This window comes from Psammomys obesus, unplaced genomic scaffold (genome assembly GCF_907164565.1).
Source record: "Psammomys obesus unplaced genomic scaffold, mPsaObe1.curated_primary_1811, whole genome shotgun sequence".
NCBI classification, from domain to species: Eukaryota; Metazoa; Chordata; class Mammalia; order Rodentia; family Muridae; genus Psammomys; species Psammomys obesus.
In genome coordinates, this window is record NW_026591560.1 from 188,421 (window position 1) to 199,357 (window position 10,937).

A 10,937-nucleotide genomic window follows, 5' to 3' on the forward strand; every position below is an offset into this window, starting at 1 on the left:
AGAAATCAAATCTTTATCTCGGGTCACCAGATATTTTTCTAATTAGCATACTGCATGTTGGAGATGGCTTTTCCTAGGAACAATTAAGGTCTTGATAATTGAAGTCTAGATGTACATAATTTCACCTCTCTGGTGAAATGAAGACTACCCATGGAGAATGGCTTAAGTATCTTAGAAAGCCTTTCCACCCCTGCTGAAGCAGAATGTGTATTGGGGGCAGGAGCTGTGCCTTTACAGATTCAGTCAAATGAGACTCAGATATGAGGCTCGAGGGGGACACTGAGATGGACTGTTGGGAGTCTGAAATTTCTTTGAAGAATATTCCTCCCAAAAACTGACTATTAGACTCACAGTGTTTTGAGTCTTCGGGGCCTGTAAGCCTGGGAATAGGTTGCTGGTTTCCTATAGCCCAAGCGGTAATCTGGTCTGGAATCTAACAGAGGCCAGCCTCTGGGTTGGATTTCAAGTTGCCTGGTGCCAGCGTGTGAGCAATAGAGTCCTGCCTTGAGCAAAACTTTTGTAAAGCACTCAAAAGGACAGAGGGTTGTGTCTTCATTCTGCATCCAAAATAGTGCCACATTCAGCCCTGTGCCCCACTGGTGATCATGTATTTAATGGCTTCTCTGTGTGGGTTAGAAATCACCCTGAAGTGGACTTCTACCGCTGCCTGAAAGGGCAGCTAAGCTGAACTCACTCAGGCATGTCAAAAACTGTCATTATGACCAAGCAGAAACTTGTCAAGATCTGTGACTGTGGTCGCTCAGATTGCTTAGCCACAACAGAAAATAAATCCAGTTCTACAGTCCCAGGAGCTGTGTTCCCGCGTCACACCACAGACAGGCCCTGAGCAGGTTTGGGAGGCAAGAGAGAATCCCGCTGGGTGAGAAGCAGGTTTGGCTCTTTCTCCTCACCCATGGTGCCTTCTGATGATATGAGCATTTGAAGCATGAAAAAACCAAACAAACAGAAAAGAACAGGCTGGGCCGGGAGTGTAGCTCAGTGGTAGAGCACTTGCCGTGCGTTTGCGCCCATCACCACAAAAACAAACAAACTCGGGTTCAAACATTTTCTTCTCTAAGTAGCAGTGTTATGTTTGCATGGTGGTTAGTCTCAATTGGGGGATTTGATGGATGGGCTATAGAATCGCCATGGAAACAAGTCTCTGAGCATGTGTGTGATGGATAATCTACATTGGGTTCACTGCAGTGAGAAAACCAACCTTATATGTCGCAGGCACCATTTCATGGACGAGGGCCCGGACGGAATTAAAATGAGAAAACGAGCTGCTAAGCACAGAGCTCTATCACTCTCTGCTTTTCACTGTGGACACGTGGGACCAGCCTCCTCCTGCTCCTGCGGCCAGACCTTTCGCAGCTGCATACTGTACTGCCAGTTGCTTTTGTCAAGTCTTTTGTCACAGCATCGAGACATATAAATAACAGAATCAGAAAACCAACTCCCAAAAATTGTCCTCTGACCTCTGCAGGAGACCCAAGGCATCACACACACACACACACACACACACACACACACACACACACACAAATTAATGTAAAAATAAATAATCAGATGGATATAGAAAGGAGTCTTATGCACCTGTTTAAAAACAAGTTTTATTGGGTCAGGGATGTCACACAGTTGGTAGGGTGCTTGCATAGCATGTATGAAGCCCTGGCTCCACCCCTAAGAGAGCCAGTTCTCTCCTTCCCTTGTGTAGGTCTCCGCTGTATATCAAAATTTTTCCTGGGGATATGCTATACACATGTCTACTCACCCCAGATAGGGAGCCCACAACATGCCAAAATATAGATACCACTAGAGTTCTACTTAAACCAATTACAAGAATATGGATGAGGGGTTACTAACAGGAGCAGGAATAACTCAATGACAGCTACATTGCCAAGGCCCACCCCAGCATGGGTGACAGCCAGGAAAGCTGGGAACCTGGAGCACACTGCTCAGCCTGCCGACAGCTCACCAGGTTGGAGGGTGTCCTTTCCAAGTGACTCGGTTGGTCTAAAGCTCTTTCAGGCAGCTTGGCTGGATTCTACTTCTTCCCGGCAGCTGGTCTGGTCTTGGAGTCTTCTTTTTAGCTTTGCTTGTCTGAACCTTCTTTGCACCTTGGTTTGTGTGAGAGTGACTCTCGGCAGCTTTATTGCTTACTCTGGGAGGAAGGGGCCCAGTGAGTTTGGTCAGTTTCAGGGACTTCCTGAAGCTATTTGAAATTGATGACCTCCCTGTTTAAAGAGTTTGCCCACAGGATGGAATGCCCCAATCTCAGAAGAGACTGTTACATAACAGTCCCAGGGACTGAACTCAAGATAACAGGTGCCTTTAACCTCTAAACCGTGTAATCAGTCTGAGACCGATATAATAACCCAACATTCCAAAAGGACTAGGAGCTGAGTAAGCACTGTCAAATACTGTCAGTAATGTTGTTAATTACAAGCTGCTATTGTAAGCACTGTTCATGTGTACTTTTCTTTCAGCTAAGCTAGGCTGTTGGCAGCCTGGCATATTTTACCCTTTTATTGACAACTGTCAGGTACTTTGGGTAGGGACTTGTCAACTCTCTGGATAACTGGTACCACAATATGGCAGCCCAGGCTTATGATGACTTGAAGAAACTACACTCCAGCTATGAGAAACACTACAGCCTCAGCTCCTGGAGCTACAGCTGCCACTACAGGAGATCTTGCTCCAGGGATGTCCCAGAAAGCTTGTGATTGGTCCTTATGCAGGGCCAGTGATTGGGACCGGGTACCATTGGGTGATGATAAAAACTTTGAGGCATCCATAGATGTGACTTGCCCCTTTTCTGGCTACAGAAAAAGTTTGCTTTCCTGTATTTTCAGGAAGCTTGGGAGGCTTTTCTCCCTCCCACAATAAAGTCTGGATGAGCTTTTTGTCTACTTGTGGTCTTTAACACAGGGAAAGCATACTGGGCTGGCCACAAAAACAAGCAGAACATTGGAGCTTCCGGCAACACCAGCAACCACTGCAGTGAGGAAGCAGCTGAAGAGCTCTGCTCTGTGGAGTCACAGGGCTATGCACCAGGAGGCTAACCCTAGGGCCCTGGCACCTGAAGTTCTGAGACATGACACCAGGGGCAGAAGAGTTCGAAGAGTTTCAGAGGAGGCAGAAACTTCAAAATGTCATGGACAGCTGATCATGGTGACACATACCTTTAATCTCAGCACTCGGGAGGCAGAGGCAGGTGGATCTCTGTGAGTTCAAGGCCAACCAAGGCTATATAGTGAGACCCTGTCTCAAAATGGAAGGAGGGCAGCTACAGATGGCAGAAGTGTTGAGAAGAGACAGCAAAGAAGCTGAAGCTACTGAGAAAAACTACTGAGTAGTTTTTAAGAGCCATTTGTGAAATCTGAGGCTCTGAGGTCTTTCCTAGTTGTTCAGTGGAGTCACCAGGGATAAACAAGTCAAAGGTCCCAGCACTCAGAAGCTCTAATACTAGCTGCTGGCTCTGGCCCACCAAGCCTGCAGCAGTGACCCGAAACTAAAAGCATCAAGTCTTTGGCTCTGGAAGTTTGCAGCCATGAGCTTCTGATTCTCAGAGATTAGAGCTATCTGCCACTGGGCTTGGAAACTCAACTGTGAGCCTCTAAAAGTAGGATCCCCAACATTGAGAACTGGATCTTTGTGATTTCTATCAGGAAAGAACAAAAGAACCCTCCAGCTAGCCATTTGTAACACCAAGACACCAGGTGTCTTATTCCATGTTTTATTGCTGTGAAGAGACTCCATGACCATGGCAACTCTTATAAAGGAAAGCAGTTAGTTGGGGCTGCTTACAGTTCAAAGGTTTAATCCATTGTCATCATGGGTGAAAGCATGGTGGCATGCATGTAGACATGGTGCTGGAGAGGTAGCTCAGAGTTCTACATCTGGATCCACAGGTAGTAGGAAGAGAGTAACACTGAGCTTGGTTGGGCTTTTGAATCTTCAAAGCCCAACCCCAGTGACACACTTCCTGCACCAAGTCCACAACTTCTAACAAAGCCACACCTACTAATCCCTTTCTAGTAGTCCCTGATAACTCCCAAGCATTCAAATATGAGAACCTGGCTGGCTGGTGGTGGCACATACCCTTAATCCCAGCACTCAGGAGGCAGAGGCAGGTGGATCTCTGTGAGTCCAATGTCAGCCTGCTCTACAGAGCGAGTTCCAGGACAGTCATAGCTACAAAAAGAAACCCCACATACACACACACACACACACACACAGACTCCATGGGGGCCATTCTTATTCAAACAACCACACCAGGATATCATTTTTTTTAAAATGTGCCTATATATGTAGTTAGAATTTGTATTTTGGTTACACTGCATATGTCTACTAAAACTGTTTCTTGTCAATTTTTCAAATTTTCTCTATCTTTGCATTGTACTTTATCAGGCCCTAGAAGATATGCATTTTTAAATTTTTTTATGTGTGTGGGTATTTTGCCTGCATATATGTCTGTGTGTGCAATGCCCATGGAGGGTATAAAAGGGTGTAGGATCCTCTAGAACTGGAGTTACAGGTGGCTGTAAGCAGCCATGTGTGTTCTAGGAACCAAACTCAGGCCCCCAGGAAAAGCATCCAGTGCTCTTAACCACTGAGCCATCTCTCCAGTCTCAAAGATACGTATTTTTGTAAGAAGGAACCAAACTGAAGCCATTTTAAATAAAACTTCCATTCTGAATAGTGGTCAAATAGAGATTAAGTTCCCGAGATCTCCCTGGGTAGCTGACATCCAGCTTGGCAGACAGAGACATGTACATGGGAACCTGACTTCCTGGTTGGCAAATTGAGACATGAATGCTAAGCAATTCGCCCCACCACAGTTGAATAAACCAACCAATGAAAACAGGATAAATGTACCACAAAGGCAAATTTACTAGGAAAGTCCCCTATCCCTAAATCCTGATGGATGGGGAAAAAAATGTAACTGTGACTTGGCACAAATGTTTACGGTTTTCAAGCATAAAAGCTCTGTAACAGTCTGGCTCAGGGTCGCAGTTCAGCTCCTGAGTCTGTTCTGCAGCCCGGATTGATCAGTAGTGGCTAGTTACAATAAATTTTTGTCATCTGCATTGACCTGGTGTTTGAATTATGTTAGAGCTAAGCAAATATAATAACTTTTTGATCTCCCACTACGATGGTAAATTGGCCAAGAATTCATGATCTACTTTGTGACCATTCAATGCAAATAAATTTTAAATTAGCATATACTTGATTGAGTTGAAATTTTAATCAGGACCTTTTTATTCTCTCTGTGTAGTAATCATTTTTGCCTTAAAGTCTGTATTTTCTTCTAGCTTTTAAAACCACATTTACTTATGTATTACACGCAGACACGTGCGCCAATGCTGTGATACATACGTGGAGGTCAGGGGACAGCTTTTGGGAGTTGATTTGCTCCTTCCACAGTATACATCCCAGAAAGGAAGCTCAGGTCAACAGATGTGGCAGCAAGCACCTCAACTTCCTGAGCACATCGTCCTGGGTTGCTTTTTCTCGTTTGACAGTGACGTTTTTGTATGGTTTTCTTCTTGTATTTGTTTTTTCTCCTTCTTTTTCTTTTACTCTCCATTAGTAGTTTAGATAATAAACTAATATTATCTAAATATTACAGAGTTTGTGTGTCCCCTCACTGTGTCCCTTCTACCTTGTGCCACATTGAGGGTTGAGGGCATCAAGATACTTGTCCTTTGAACTTGGATCTGGGTCCCTTGGGTTTGGGGAGCTAGTGCACTTCTTAGTGCACATGAGACACTAAGAGAGAAATCTGCGCTAAAGAAAACTGTTCTCTCAACCCTGGGACTCAGAGCACATGTGTATTCTGTGCAAGATGTGGATAAGTCAGGAGAAAGCTGCCACACAGTAAGATGTCAATCCTGAGCAGGGCTGTAATGAACAAGATGTCTGCAGACAACCAGCCTTGCAAGGAAACACCTGCGGCCTAGTAAAAGAGCATAGTAGACCCGCAGAGGAATGGCAGCAAGCCCAAGAGGAGTATTTCTGAGAAACCCATAGAAGTCCCCTAAAACAGCCACTATGAAAGTCTGCCAATCCCAACCAGCAGTAAGGACAGCTCCAGGGGCCTGGAGAGATGGCTCAGCAGCTAAGGACACTTGCTCTTGCAAATAATCCCAGAACCCACGTGACAGCTAGCAATCATCTGTAATTCCAGTTTCAGAGTATCTAGTGCTCTCTTCTGGTTTCCACCAGCACCGCACACACATGGTGTACATATATATGTGCAGACAAACACCCATACACCTAAAATAAAAGTTAACTTTTTTTTTAATCAATTGCAAAGGAGACACCTTGCTTCTGCCCTGGGATGAGCAATAGGTAGTAGCTGTTTCAGTCACTCTATCAATTCCTAAGACCTGAAGTAATGTTTGTACCATATGACTCTGAGCCGTTAGTCACACCTAATTGACTGAAAAATCACTTGACCAAAAGGCAGCCTCCATAGTGCACTGAGCCGATCACATTCTCTCTTGGGGTCTCAGGGTTGAACATGTAAGTGATAATGAGCTGAGAAGGGAAGAGAAGGGAAAGGTAGAAATGCAGGACCAGTGGTGAGAAAGCAGGAGTCCTGAGGAGGAGCAAGAGCCAAGGCAAAAGAAACTTTTGCTGGTTGGTTTTTCTCAGTGTGACACAAACAGGGGTCATCTGGGAAGAGAAAATCTCCGTTGAGAAAAAGCCCGCAAGACATCGGCTATAGACAACTCTGTAGGGCATTTTCTTGATTAATGATTGCTGTGGGAGAGCCCATTCCACTACAGGTGGCACCACCGCCCAGCCGGTGGTCCTGGACTGTGTAAGAAAGCAAGCTGAGCAAGTAAGTCATGGACAGCAAGCCAGTAGGTAGCACCCCTTCATGGTTTCTGCGTCAGTTGCTGCCTTCCGTTTCTGCCTCAGCTTCTCTCAGTGAACTACAAGCAGGAATATGGAAGCCAATAGCCAATTCATCCCAAGTTGTTTCAGGTCTTTACCACAGCAATAGAAACCTAAGTAGAACAGATGTTTAATGCAGAAGGAAATTGGAAGGCTTTAGGAAGACCAGCCCAGTATATCCTGAATTTCTCTGTGGAAAGGGGTTACACTAGGGATTGAACCTAAAACATCATGCTTTCCAGGAAAGCACTCCACCACTGAGCTGTAGCCCAAGCCCTAGAGGATTTGTCTTTCACACTCCACTAAATGTCCATAGACTCCAGCCCCTGAGGCTCAAAGTGCCATGTTGGATCAAGTCCTAAAGCAAGAGCCCTGGCTATCTGAGGTTTCCATTTCTGTTTGTCCAAGCCGTTTCCTTTGGCATACCACAGTATCTGACACACAGAAATGACCTTCACTTGAGGTAACAGTGCTGGACTGTTTTCTGCAAAGTGGAGAGTACCACAGCAAAGAGAAAGACCAACCGGGAAAGGGTGTTACTCAGGACAGAGCCCAGAGCTTCCCTCCAGAGACTTCACGCTTGACGACTCTTGCAGTATCCTCCCAGTGAAATTCCCTTCTTGTGGTTTATTGTATGCTGTAAAAATAAGCCTAATTATGACACAGTAGAATCTACAAATCAAATTCCAAGCCCCCCCCAGCAAAAGAGGAGCCCCTAAGGCCGGATAGTCATTCAACTCATTGCTTCTGTTTCTTGTTTCTGGATAAGAAAACCCCAACAAGGCCGAAGACTGCCAAACCCACTCCAGCGATGCCTGCTGCCGTGACAGCATCTCTGACCTGCAACAGAGAAGGGGGTGAGTCAAGCTGTATGTCAAAAGTGTAGCAACAGCCTGTTCGCTGAACAAGGTCACCCAGCTCATAGCACCTCACATGCCCCCTTCACTTCCAATGGCCAACTAGAGAGCCAACACATACTGGCAGGGAGGAGAGGGCTGGGTGAGGAAAGAAATGGACAGAACCAGCTAGCCTGGGATTTACATGAGCCCAAAACGGTAACCTGAATTCAGCCCCGGACTATTTAAAGCATAGAAATCTTTTTAAGGCATCAACGGAAAGAACAGAGGGGTGATGGCAGGATGATCCAAGTGCCCAGCCAATAGGCAAGTGTAGTGCAAGAAGAAATTGCAACTAAGAACTCTAAAAAAAGCTGACCTCCATGACAGCAAAGACCTCACCTCAAGCCATGTTTACAGCATCTGGGCCTGCCAGGCATGGAGGTGTTCCCTTTAGAGGGTTGGAGTTTTATTGTTTTTACTGTTTGTTTTTTCTGTTTTTGAGTTAGGATCTTTGCATCACTACCAGAAGAATGGTAGTGATGTAATGCAAATGTAAGAATATCTGACTTGTGCTGCAATTGAGTAGAAAAGAAAAGCATTGGAAAAGAGAAAGGTGCAGGGAAAAGCTGAACATTTGTCAAATTTCACTCCCACCTAAAGTCCTACTAAAATAAAAGAAAGCATTTGTTTGGGCTGGGAGATTGCTTCATGGTTGGTCAATGGCCTACCATGGGGAAGACACTGAGTTTATTCCCCAACACCACAGAGATTTTTCTTTTTAATTGGGGCATTTCATTTTTGTTGGGAGACTAAGCTTTATGGCTAAGCCATCTCTTCAGCCTTGGGGACATTTGTTTTAAACACAATTCAACTGGAACAAAGAAGCTGAGAAGTAACTGTCCTTAGAGAAAGGATCAGATTGACAAGCCCAGGTTTCTCTGGGAGTGAACAGAAGGAGAGAACACTTCCTCCAGTTCCCTAGATAGCCTCCCTCACCCCAGCAGAGGTGTGAATGTTCTCTAGACAGGATAAAACAGAAGCTCGCAGCGTCTACAAGTCTAGACACACATTCAGGGTTTCACATACCACAAACAGGACACTGAGTGACTGTGAGTGTGGTAAGTGTGAGCTTCCAGCCTCTGGCTGTTCCCAGAGTATCACCCTCCAATCAAGCCTGGAAGACTTTTCCAGAGAATCTGGCCATGCCAAGTAGAAACAACAGAAGATCTGGGTACCGGAGACTCTCAGACAGCCCACTGGGTTCACCTCACAATGAAAGTCAACATTAATGAACCCCTTGTCCTCACCCCCATTTGTTGGCTTCTTACCTAAGTGCCTACCTTCTGTTTCCCTTGTCTTCTCTCATTGTTGACCTAGTCTGGATGGATTTTGAATGGTACTATCAATCAGAGACTTCTGACTGCTGGCTGGCCTCTAGCCATGTTCTTATGGAGTAACCTTGCTAAGCATCTAGAGATTGGGGGGGAGGGGACAGTGGGTAAAGTGCTTGCCTTGTAAACACAAGAAGCCGAGTTTGATCCCCAGAATCCTGTAAAAAGCCAAGTATGGAGCATGCATTTGTAAGCCCAGTGCTAGGAGATGAGAAAAACTGAAAAACTGCTCCAAGCCAGTAAGGAATCCTGTTTTTGTTTGTTTGTCTGTCTGCTTGTTTGTTTAAAAATAGGGGCAGAATGACACTACAGGTTGACCTTTTGCCTCAACACACACACACACACACACACACACACACACACATCATTTCTATCTAGGGTTTTCCTTGCTGAGTCCTATATCAGGAGGGGTAAAATGGAGGAGGAACAACATGACCCTCATTCTTTCTGAAGCTCAAAATGTGAGAACAAATGCTGATACTGCTGATTCAGACAAAAGATACTTTGTCAAGGCATACAACAATAACTCCACTGTTTGTGTCACACTTTGCACACAAAGAGAGTGATCAGTACATGAATACAGCATCGCGTTAGTGCTGGTGCTGATAAGAAAATGGTACAGTCAGATCATAATACATACATACATACATACATAAAACTTTTATATATGCACTTAACAATATGTTATGGTAGCTTGGTGACAGGTTATATACAAATAAATTGAAGTTTTATTTAAGTAGACTGAGCTCTGCCTGCTGGTTAGAAGTCCCTACCTTTATCAGGGAAAATTAACACTTGTCCAAAACTGCCTGAAGGGAAGGGCATTGCAGTGGACAAATATCATGCTGCAGGTCCTGCTTCTGTTTGCTAAAAGAATGCTTTCAAAGTACAAAATTATTATTTTCATAGCCTTGTGAGGTTTTTTCTTTTTCTTTTTCTTTTTTTTTTTTTTTACTGCTATCTGCCAAACGTTTGAACCTTATGTTTGCCAAAAATCTTTCTGTTCCTGCACTTTCTATCCCTGTAAACTTGCCTGACTAAATTCCCTTTCATGATTAAGGAGCTCAGAGGCCACTAACAGATGACTGCATAAGCAGAAATTATAATGCTGCTCATTGCTGGGCAGTGCCATGTGTGACAACATTTCACACAGATAAGATCTTTTTTCCCAGAGAGAGACAGGGTTTCTCTGTGTAACCTTGGCTATCAGGGACTCCGCACACCCCTGAAAGCCTGTAAAACAAACTCCCTTGGTCTCAGGATCTGAATATCTGGGGTCCCTTTGGTGTCCCTCATGGTGGTCCATGATGTTATAGCGTCCCTGATATTCCAGACAGTGAAGACTCTCCTTCCAACCCCTTGTGCTGTGTGCAGTGCAAGGCCCCATCTCTCCTAACGCTCTCTCAGCTTGATCACAACTGCCTATGGTTGTGAGGCTTCGCTGTCTCTCCTAAGAAAGCTTTTCTGAAGAGTAACTGTTAGGGATAAAAAAAAGCTCCATTTTATGCTACGCATCCATCTTGGTACACACCAGCCCTTTGTCTCTTACCCTAATCCCTGGAAGATACATTCCCAGGAACTCTGACTCAGTGACCACCACCCAAAAGCATACACCCATGGCTGTCCACTTGCTGATATGACTAACAGTTTTGCTTCTGGGACTTGCTTACACATATATCCAAAGAATGTTTTGATTGCCTTAATCATTTTACCTGGCAGTCTTTACCTGTTTGCATAGATATTAAAGGTCAGTGTGTGTGTGTGTGTGTGTGTGTGTGTGTGTGTGTGTGTGTGTGTG

The 10,937-nt window shown here is 44.8% G+C and overlaps 1 protein-coding gene across 3 annotated transcripts in view; it reads right to left on the bottom strand.

The window, feature by feature from the left end:
* Nucleotides 1-3,328: 3,328 nt before the first annotated feature.
* Nucleotides 3,329-10,937, bottom strand: part of LOC129679372 (phospholipase A and acyltransferase 3) — a 31,013-nt gene continuing 23,404 nt past the window's right edge. For 2 of the 3 annotated variants that reach the window (XM_055610484.1, XM_055610485.1), the window contains one exon: nt 3,330-7,749. In XM_055610484.1, the coding sequence (XP_055466459.1) occupies nt 7,648-7,749 (102 nt within the window). In that variant the 3' untranslated portion in view covers nt 3,330-7,647. Of the gene's footprint in view, nt 7,750-10,937 lie in introns of all 3 variants that reach the window. The other variant, XM_055610483.1, reaches the window with a different exon arrangement.